General features: G+C 31.8%; 1 protein-coding gene across 1 annotated transcript; it reads right to left on the minus strand.

Annotated features, from left to right (window-relative positions):
• Positions 1 to 222: 222 nt before the first annotated feature.
• On the minus strand, positions 223 to 2853 carry LOC141721728 (uncharacterized). Its single transcript, XM_074524790.1, has 2 exons — positions 2431 to 2853; positions 223 to 656 (listed from the first exon to the last, which is right to left on the minus strand). The coding sequence occupies exons 1-2, from the start codon at positions 2851 to 2853 to the stop codon at positions 501 to 503; spliced, it is 579 nt and encodes a 192-aa protein (XP_074380891.1). The 3' UTR covers positions 223 to 500.
• Between the last annotated feature and the right edge of the window lie 8351 nt (positions 2854 to 11204).

Here is an 11204-nt window from a genome sequence, read left to right on the forward strand (position 1 = left end):
TCGGTTCGGTTTTTAAAATTAAAAACTGCAACCAATCCATCGGATCAGTTTTGGTTTCAAAAACTCCGGATTGGTTTATATCAATTCGGTTTCGGTTGCAAAACTGGTTAAAAAAATGTATTGCATAATAAAAACCTGTTAATACTCTTTGCATATGTTTACTTTCATGCAAATTAAGTTGAGCAAAAATTTAGTCAACTAATTTCGATAAGTCATGTCTACTGAAGTAAACCCTAATTTATTTTTATTGAGTACATTGTAGAAGGAAAGCAGGGTATTCCTGCCCTATCACGGTACTCATACACGTCTTGTACACATGCCTCCAATGAGGATAGTAACTACAAAGGTTTACTTGCATTTTTCATTTCATCGTAAGATGCCTCTCCGTGATAATGCACCAAATAACTATCAAGAGCAAGCAAAAGCCAGATTAACATTGCAGTGTGCCAGATCATTGGCATAGGCCGAAATAGTTCTGATTCATTATGTATACAAAGCTATCAACTATCTCTCTGCGGACTCTTCATTTTGACTAGATGAGAAACACCTGCTACTACATGAAGTCGACTGCTAGGAACACCTGTTTTAGCAAGTGCCATCCCATTTTTGTCCAGTAGTACAAAGCATGGAACATACCTCACGTCATAATGTAGTAGCTGCATGAACATTGCATAAGGATTAGCGGTTTGCATCATGCCATGCAAAATTAACGTGGATATAAACACATGCACAGTGAGGGAGGACCTATAATAGTGGCAATGCAGCAAGATTTTACAATTAGATGCAGAGTGAAATAAAGAGCAGACAGTTGGCATACCATATTGCACAATGGACATAACAATTCGCAATCAATTAAACTATTAAAAATCAAAATACACTGTACGCCAAAACGTGACAAGTCCCTCCGCCCCCTGGGCACGGTCTTCACATATTAAAACTCTGACACAAATTCGATTTATCTGACATCACTTTGAAACCTCGTGCATCTAAATCATCTATGTAAACCCTGATTTAGCACAATCAAATTTAAAATATCCAACATCCAGCCTAACCCCCCCTGTTTTCTCCGACAGGTAATACATATCTGTAACCATGGAAAACTTAACAATCAAGGAATGCACCAGGAGCTTCACTCCACCAATAGATGTGAAGAGGCCACCAATAATAACATTTTTTAGGCAACACAGCATGCTTAATGTAGTTCATAAAGTTTATACTGATTTAGCATGTTAGTGCTAAAATTAAGAAAGCAAGTGTAACCAAGTCCTGCTCAAGCAAAAGATTTGTAACTCTGAGGATGGTATGCATACCATAAACAATTTTCTATTCTCACAAGTTTCCATGAATCCACCAGTCCTGAAAATAAGGTTCAGTGCCTCATGAAAACATAACTAAGAACACACTTCACTGCTTACTTATGTGCTTCTTTCTATTTACAATTTTTGTAAAGTCCGGATCATGTTAATTTCCATAAAATTTCTCGCACAATTCTGGCCATCTACATGAAGCAGCCTTGTAAGAAACTTGTGATTTGCGGGAACTTATAATTGTGTTGATAACAATTCTAAAACATTTCGCTATGCCAGGAAAACTAAAAAAAGAAGGAAATACTAAAGAAATCACATAGGAGTATAGGACTCAAGCATGTGGCTAGACCACACATCTAGGAGGACCGTATATTTTTCTTTCAACTTTAATCTGTAAACCTAGAGTGCCCTGCAGTGTCCAAAAGTTCAAAACCTATGCAGCCCTAGGTAAAAAAAAAGCTGTATCATTATGTATCGTCAATGCCACCTCCTAACCTGAATACTAAAAAAAAAACCCTTCTCTAACTAATTTGCAAATGCTTTAATATTTAAAAGTAATAAGCGAACAAAGACTAGCTTAACACAATAGAAATCCCAATATTAGACGTATACCGATACAAGTATAGCATATAAATCTGCAATGTTAGACTATCTGCAATATTAGACTAACTAATACCGGTATAACACTTCTATTAGTAGTATAAGAGGTCAAGGCATGTTCTACTTATATTCCGAAACCAAGCACAACTAAACTAAACCACATGTGCCTGATTATTAAAATTTCCACGTGTGTAAATTAGTACTTAAATTTCCGTAACCGAGCACAACTAAACCAAATTATAACTAAACATAAAGAAGTAAAGAATATCTGCCTGATCAAATAAATTTTCGTGTGTGCGCGAGTATTTAAATTTCCGTTACCAAATCAACTAAACTAAACTAAACCACATGTGCCTGATTGTTAAAATTTCCGCTTGTGTAAATTAGTACTTAAATTTCCGTAACCGAGCACAACTAAACCAAATAGTAACTAAACATAAATAAAGTAAACAATATCTGCCTGATCATATAAATTTCCGTGTGTGCGCGAGTATTTAAATTTCCGTAACCGAAACAATTATACCTCAGGCAACCACATATCATTCTCAGCATCAGCCATAACTACATTAAGCCAATCCTTATTCCTCTTCTCAATTTCATCAACAAACCCGACCAACGAGCCACACAATCGACATTTCGGCGAGTAAAACTCGAGAACTGTGGCTTCCTTATTACTCGCAAGCGCGCACGCAAACGCTCTCTGCTCCAGCTCACCTTGTTGTTCTCCGCTCAATTTGTTGGAATTTTTTAATTGGAGCTGAGGGTTTGAAATTGAAGTGATGAAAGTTGAAGCTAAGGAGGATAAAGAGAGCATTGATTTGAAGAGCCATGGGGTTTCGAATTTACATGAATTTTGATTTTTAGGGTTTTGAGGGTTTTTTTGAGTGTTGTTGTCCCAGGGCCATTTGAAGCAAATTAGGGGGTTTTGTTTGGGAGAGGGGTTCATGTTTTTTGAATAGTGGGGAAATTGATGCACATTTGTCATTTAAATACTATACTTTATCCGGAACTTTGTAAACTTGCATTTCATTTTAAACGAACTCTCGTGTTTATAGTAATATTTGAATATAATTTTAAATAAAATTCAAATTTCCAAACAGTTTATTTGATCAAATTCATAATTTTAAATGAAATTCAGTTTCCTATATAGGACATATGGGAATTGTTAAATAAACTCCAAAAATTACTATTTAAACTCCAATTTTTTTTGTAAATGACATAATTATCCATGACAAAGATAAATTCAATGAATTACACCATTGAAAATTTTGGACAAATGTATAATAAAAATATGTAAAATTTAAAAGTGGAGCTTAAATAGTAAAATGTGGAGGTTTTTTAACAATCCCCTACTTTATATCTAAGCAGTTTACTAAGCTGGGACACTTATTTCGCTCCAATATATTAAAACGGTTCATTGAATTTTTTTTGGTCTTTATTGACTCATTTTTAAATAAAATGTAACATTTTGATTAATATTTTAATAGTGATAGACGAAAAAATAGATCTTTTGAAAGGCATATATATGAATTCTAATACAAATTTGTTATTACATATATATGTATTTAACGAAAAAATCAAATATATGCTACTTATTAAATTACAAATTTTATGCAAATCTCATCTTTTGAAAGGCATGTTGAGCTTAATGATACATCTTACATCCTAATTCTCAATATTGTTTGTATATTATTTTGATATAAAAATAAAAATTCTAATGTATTAAAGATAAAACACATAGATGAGGTGTTTGTATGCATCGTGGAAACGAGAATAAAAAATGAGAACGGAAGAGAATCAAGAATGAGAACAAAAGGTATATGAATGAGGTCAATCAGAATAGAATTAAATGAAAATCTATAATGAATTTGATTTATCCACGAAAAGAGAACTAAATTAATAATCTAAACACTATTACTTATGTCTCATTTGTTTACCCCTTAGCTGAGCGCTTCATATATATCCATATCGTTTGGCTCTCCAATCAACAACCGAGCGAATAATATTATCGATTCTGCTTTGTTAAACGGGCACATTAACCCATAACTAAACACCCCAAAATTATGTTCTATTTTTTATTTACTAGGGACTTTTTACCCGCGCTACGCGCGCTCCAAATTACTTCAATTTTGAATTTTTTTCTCGAAATTTGTAATTTTTATAACATAAACGGTTATCTTCTAGTATTATTTAATTTATTTATTACAGTTATTTAGGTTTCGTTTATTTTGAAATATAAAATTGATATTATAGTTTAATGTTAAATCTCAGTATTTTATTTTAATTTTCTTTCTCTCACATTTTAACCAATTAAAAGTCTCTTAACTCATATTTTAACACTTCTCTTTACATTTTTAGTAGTCAATATTTTAATAATTTGTACAACAAAATTGAGTATATATTTTTTTAAATTAAATACTTTTTAAAAAAACCCAGTAAATATTTTTTTTTCCCGCTAACACAAAAATTCGTCCATAACTTATATAATTTTAACTATATTATGAAAAATGCCAAAGTCTTACTTAAAAAAATGCTATTGTAAAAATTTATGTATTATATTCAAAAATGATGTAATATATTATAATTATAAATTTAGTAATCACTGTTTTTTTTCTCCGCTAACACAACATTCCGTCCACAACTCATATAACTTAAAATTTATTCTAAGAATTATGCAAAATTCAAATATTTTCAACATATTTCATTTGATTGTTTACGTAATTAAATTAAATTAGTTTTATATTATTTAGTGATACAATAAAAAAATTTATTGATTCATAGAAAAGATTTTGTTTTCCCGCAAACACTTAAATTCGTCCACAACTCATATAATTTTCATTGTATTCTAAAAAATGTCAGAGTTTTGCTTATAAAAAATGCCAAAGGCTTATTTTTTTAAATTTTCTTAAATTATGTAATATATTTTTATTACAAAATTTTTAATCAATATTTTTCTAATAATTTTAAATTTATTCTAATAATTATGTAAAATTCAAATATTTTCAACATATCTCATTTGATTTATTACGTAATTAAATTAAATTATTTTTAAATTGTTTAGTGATACAATAAAAATTTATTTATTGGTTCATTCCTAAATTATTCTTAAAAATTTAAAATCCTGTATTCATTCCTAAATTAAAATTAGGAATGGTGAGAAGTAAGGAAGTATCGTCATGAATAATTATTCGAAAGTAGATATTTTCATAAAATGGTATTTTATTATTTATTCATTTATCTCAAATTATTTAATAAAATTGACAAAATGCTGCATTTCTTAACAGATAATATTTTCCATCTTTAAAAGTATAAGATAAAATTTTACTTTAGAAGCAAAACATGCATGTAATACCTCTTTTGTAAATCTGCCCATCTTTTAAAATATCAAAATTTAAAATTATAATGTGAGTAACAAATCTAATAATTTTAAGTTTCAAGTAAGTGTTTTGATTTCTAAAATGGTAACATAATAAATTAATTTAGATATGATAAATATGACATAAATTTCATTAAACAGCAATCATGCACATATTAAAAGATTAAATGTAAAAACTAATATTTCAAAAATTTTATTTGTACATATTGAATAATCTTCAAACAACCTCTAATTTTTACAATAAAGTAAACTCCCTTGTTAGAGACTCTGAACTCACTTATTTCTTTCATTGTGTACTTTCCACATTTTATGAGTATTATCCAATAGTAATTATTCATTGTCATTTTAATTTTAATAATTAATTATTTTATATATTTTAGAATAAATTTATGAGATATATGAATCAACAATCTAACTCGTATCCTTCCTTAACTCATTAATTCATAATTAAAATAAACATTATTTTTATAGTCAATATTTTAAACTTATATATTTAATGAAATGAATATTACTCCAAAAATACATTTAAGTACATATATGTTGTATTAGTATAAAGGTTTTTTTTTATAAACCGAACATGATATTGATCAAGAGGGAATATGAGCTCATGCTTATACCTCATAGCCACACTTAAATCTGCCGACTACCTCAAAACCAAAAACTACTGAGCATAAATTGAGATCCACAAAACTAAAAATAATCAACTACCATTCCATATTGCACCTCCGTACACATGCATTACTACCCTATATAACTAATGGAGCCAAGTCGCTCACCGATTTTAAAAAAACGGGGAAAGGCTTGTTTCCAGACTTGAAATTAGTCCATCTCCTCTAGCTGATCATCACATATGAAAACAGTATCACCTTCAAGAAAAATCACTCTCCTATTAAAAAAGTACTGCCTTCAAGAAAAATGAGTCTCCCATGAAAAAAATCTTCCTCGATATCTACCCCTGCAGAACATCAACATTAAGAGCAACTATCAAGTTCAATATATATTCTCATCCGGAATAAATTTATAACATAAATTTAAAAAATATATTCAAATTTAATAAATTTATAAATTTTTATGAAAAAGAATTGAACTTCTTTTTTAATTCCATAAACAACCTGGACAGCCGAATTTTCTAATAGAAGTCCTTTATTCCATAAATCATGTTGATATGTGTCACTAAGGGTTGTGTCTTTCCTGCATGTAGTAGTAAATCACTTTCCCTCACAAACTCTAATGTATCATCCTCATTTTAATTAGTCATCAGAATTCAATGAAAAGTATGTAATCCATAAACTATTTTTATGACATTATATTTTGTCCAGTCTAATATAGTGAAAGAGATTTTCTCTACATGAATATCTTTTTGTAGTGGATTAACACTGTATCAAGGCGGGTCTGGAGATAATTCTGTCATTATAACCATAAGCTAGGAAATCCTCCAATCCTTCTGCAGGAAAATCTAAAGGACGCAATACTTATCTACATCTTAATTCATTTCTTAAATTTTTTGTGCTTAAATGAGGTCAAATTATTAAAATGTAATCATACTAACAATTGCAAGGTGAAGTCATCTTTCTAATTATATCCTCCTGAAACATAGAAACCAAGTACATTTCATAGTATGAAGGCTACTGAGCAACCAACTTACTAATCTAGCACTGCAACCAACTTAATGAGCAACCAACTAACTGATTAGTTATTTAAGGACATCACATTAAAAATCCTTAGAGTGGCCAATACTCTTGCCCATAAACCTTTTCCACCATTTGTAAGGTTTCACTCAAGTTTTTTTTATAAATTTTATTTGTATAGGAAGTAGTATACATGATTTGTTGAATATTCCCATTAGTATGATATTAATATCACTGCATATTCAGAAAAAGTAGATTTAAGCTAACCATTATCCGTTACCTTTATTACTATATCACAACCTGCCATCAGTTCACCTTTGAAGTAAAGCTCTAGAATATTGAAAATGGAGCTTTTAATTAAAAAGAAGAATCATGGTCGTAGACAACATATGTAAAGTTGTGTAGTTATGAGAGAAGCATGTGGACCTCGACATGAGATGCTGTTATGAGAAGACCTACCAGACAACAGCCTAAAATCCAAAATTTTATAAAATCTAGAATTTGAACTCAAAAATAGCAAATCAACCTAAAATCTAAAATTTGAACTCAAAAAAAGCTCAACAACAAATAAATGCATACCAACCTTAAATCTAAAATTGGACTAAAAAACAGCTCAAACATCCCTTCTTTAAATAGAAGACACATTTATAATTATGTAACGGATATCAAAGAATAGATACAAAAAGCTGAGTTCAGCCTCTTACCTATATGGACCAATTTGAACCATTGACAGCCGGTTTTAAGCCATTCACAACCTGTTTTGATCCATTTACTGTCCCTGCATGTTCAACTGATATTGATTTTTTTTCCATTATAAAAATTAACTGCACTGGAAGATGGAGCAAAAAAATATGCCTCGAACTTTAGCTTCAATACGATTCTCCCAATCTGTTCCTCCTTGAATTGTTTAAGGAAGGGCAAGTATCATTCTTGGCAAGGACTGTTAGATATATTTGATAATGTCATGACTAATATGATTGATGTTTAGTTTTCAGATCTTACTTAAACAGGACAAATCAGTACTTAACTGAAATCAGCACTTATACTGAAGTCAGAACTTAAGTCATCAGTACTTAAGGTTCAGGAGATATTTATCAAAAGATAATATCAGGACTTAAAGGAAACGTTCAGATAAAGAAGGCAGCTAATTTACAGGAAGAGAAGATCGAGATAAAACATAAGAAGAGATATGCATAAAGAAGGAATTCTATGAAGAATATAATACTTGGAAGAAAAGATATCTGATTGATATATTTTAGGAAGCAGAATTATATTCCATATCAATTAGCGATTATCTTGTAACTGTGTAGCATATAAATACAGACATAGGGTTTACACTATAAGTGTTATCATTATCGAGAAGATTATTTATTGTAACCCTAGCAACTCTCGTGATATTTGTTCATCACTGAGAGAGGACAGTTATATGCTGTAACAGAGTTTATTGTTTTGAATAAAGTTTGTTTTCTGTTACTTGAGTTATTAAAGTTCAATTTGATTGTGCTATACACTGTATTCACCCCCCTCTACAGGGTGTGTGACCTAACAAGTGGTATCAGAGCCTATCTGTTAACACACAAACAGTTTAAGATCCAAAAACAATCATGTCGGAAGTAGAAACTCCAACTAAGCCCACCAAAACTGAAGAACCTCCAAAGACACAAATACATAGCCGATATGAGCCTATTAGAGTTCCCATTCTGAAGCCATCTGAATATCCCATATGGAAGGTGAGGATGACCATGTTTCTGGAAGCTACAGATCCAGAATATCTTGATAGAATCAAGGAAGGGCCTCACAAACCAACTAAGCTCGTTGTTGCAGTTGCAGGTGAAGCAGCAAAGTCAGTACCAAAGGAAAAGAGTGACTACACTGCTGAAGATATCGCATCAATTGCTAAGGATGCTAAGGTACGACACTTACTGCATAGTGCCATTGATAATGTAATGTCAAACAGGGTAATAAACTGCAAGACTGCAAAGGAGATATGGGATGCCTTGGAAAAAGATGTCAGGGAACTGATACAATTAAGAAGAACAGGAAGAAAATACTCACTCAAGAGTATGAACATTTTGACTCAAAGGCTAATGAGTCATTGACTGATTTATATGATAGATTTGTCAAACTCTTGAATGATTTGTCACTGGTTGATTATGAGTATGATCTTGAAGATTCAAACCTTAAATTCATGTTGGCTCTTCCTGAAAGCTGGGATTTGAAGGCAACAACAATAAGAGACAACTATAATCTTGATGAAACAACTCTTGATGAAATTTATGGGATGCTCAAGACTCATGAACTTGAGATTGAACAAAGAAGGAAGAGGAAAGGAGGAAAGTCAAGGACAATTGCTCTTAAGGCTGAAGAAGAATCTCCCAAGTCAGCAACCTCAAGGAAAGGCAAGGGTAAAGATCTCTTCAAAAAGTCTGATACTGAGTCATCAAGTTCTGAAAGTGATGATGACTCAGAATCTGAAAGCTTGCCTAAGACGGATGCTGATGAAGAGATGATGAAGCTGTGTGCTCTTATGGTGAAAGGAATCACGAAGATTGCATACAAGAAGTTCAGGAAGGGAAAGAAGTTTTCCAGGAGAGGTACAAGTTCTGATAAGAAGAATTTCAGAAAATCTGAAGGGAAAGGAGGAAAGTCTGACAGAGGAGATTATGCAAATGTCAAATGCTACAACTGTGGTGAGAAATGCCACATATCTCCTGATTGCAAGAAAGTGAAGAGTGACAAAGGCAAGGCTCTTGTCACAAAGAACAAAAGCTGGACAGACACCTCAGATTCTGAAAGTGATGAGAATTATGCCTTGATGGCAAATGCTGATAAGGCAAGTGCTGAAAGCAGTTCTGAAGCTGCTGAATTAAAGGTACCTCAAACTATTTATGCCTTTCATAATGATGATATTAATGAGTTGAGAAGATATCTTAAAACCATGTTCATTAGCTATAGAGATCAAATTTTAACATGTGAAAGATTAACTTCTGAAAATCTTGCTTATAAAAAGAGGAATGATTACTTAGAAAAAGAGTTAGTCATGTTCCATCAAACTCAGAAAGATAGAGATGATGCTTTCTATGATAGGGATGAAGTGCTTAAAATGAATGAATCTCTAAAAGTTGAGTTAGAAAAGGAAAGAGAGATTATCAGGACTTGGACTAACTCTGGCAGAACAACTCAGAATCTGTTAAGTAGTGAAAACTGGAAAGAGGGCTTAGGTTATGGAGATGATAAAAATGATAAAGGAACTGTAGATATTAAGCCTATAGCTGTTAAACAAAAGCCAAAGTTAAAACCTGTTAAGTTTGTAGCTGTAAAGTCTGATACTGAGAAATCAGAAGTTAAAAAGGAATTAATTTCTAACAAACTAAAACAGGAAAAGACAACTGAAGTAAACGTGGGATTAATGACAAAGAAGCAGCTTAAGCATAAGCTGAAAGATGTTTAGAATGCAAACAAGGTAAAATCACCTAGGAGAAATAGGAATGGAAAGGAAGGTGTGAATAAAAGCAATGATTATAAGTCTGTTCCTGATGCTCCTAGAAAAACATGTCATAATTGTGGAAGTTCTAACCATCTGGCTTCTTTTTGCAGGAAGAATAAGAATATAAAATCCTTACCCTCAAAGTCGGGAGTTAAGAGTCAGTATGTTAGATATAAGCCACAAAATCCTTGTTTTCATTGTGGTAGTTTATGGCATTCCATTTATACTTGTAAGGAATATCATAGTCTGTACTATGATTATTATCAAATAAAACCTTCTTTAAAGAAAGTTAGCATTGTTCCTTCTAGTGTAAGTTCTGATTCAAAGTCTGATAGTGTAAATTCTGATAAGAAAAATGTTAACATAAACTCTGATGCAAAATTCGCTGCAAATGTTAACAAACTTAATAAGGCCAAAGGATCCAAGCAAGTCTGAGTCCTTAAAACTAATCATTAGTGGTCTTTGTGATTGCAGGGCAACATGAAAAATATCCTAGTTCTGGACAGTGGATGTTCATGACATATGACTGGAAATAAAGCCCTGCTATCAGACTTTGTGGAGAAGGCTGACCCAAGTGTTTCTTATGGAGATGGCAACATTGGAAAAACATTGGGATATGGCAATATCAATCTTGGGAATGTCATCATTAAAGAAGTAGCTCTGGTCTCAGGACTTAAACACAATCTGCTTAGTGTCAGTCAAATCTGCGACAGAGGTTATCATGTGGATTTCTTTGAGGAACACTGCGAAGTTGTAAGTAAATCTACATGCAAAGTTGTTCTGCAAGGATACAGGCGTGGTAACAT

The sequence above is a fragment of the Apium graveolens genome, chromosome 4 (genome assembly GCF_009905375.1).
Source record: "Apium graveolens cultivar Ventura chromosome 4, ASM990537v1, whole genome shotgun sequence".
Classification (NCBI taxonomy): Eukaryota; Viridiplantae; Streptophyta; class Magnoliopsida; order Apiales; family Apiaceae; genus Apium; species Apium graveolens.

Excerpts from the sequence above, each read along its gene's own strand:
- LOC141721728 (XM_074524790.1), bottom strand. The coding sequence starts at position 2,853 with ATGAACCCCTCTCCCAAACAAAACCCCCTAATTTGCTTCAAATGGCCC. Across the intron at positions 657-2,430 it reads ATGATATGTGGTTGCCTGAG|CTACTACATTATGACGTGAG; the intron begins GTATAATTGTTT and ends ATGTTCATGCAG.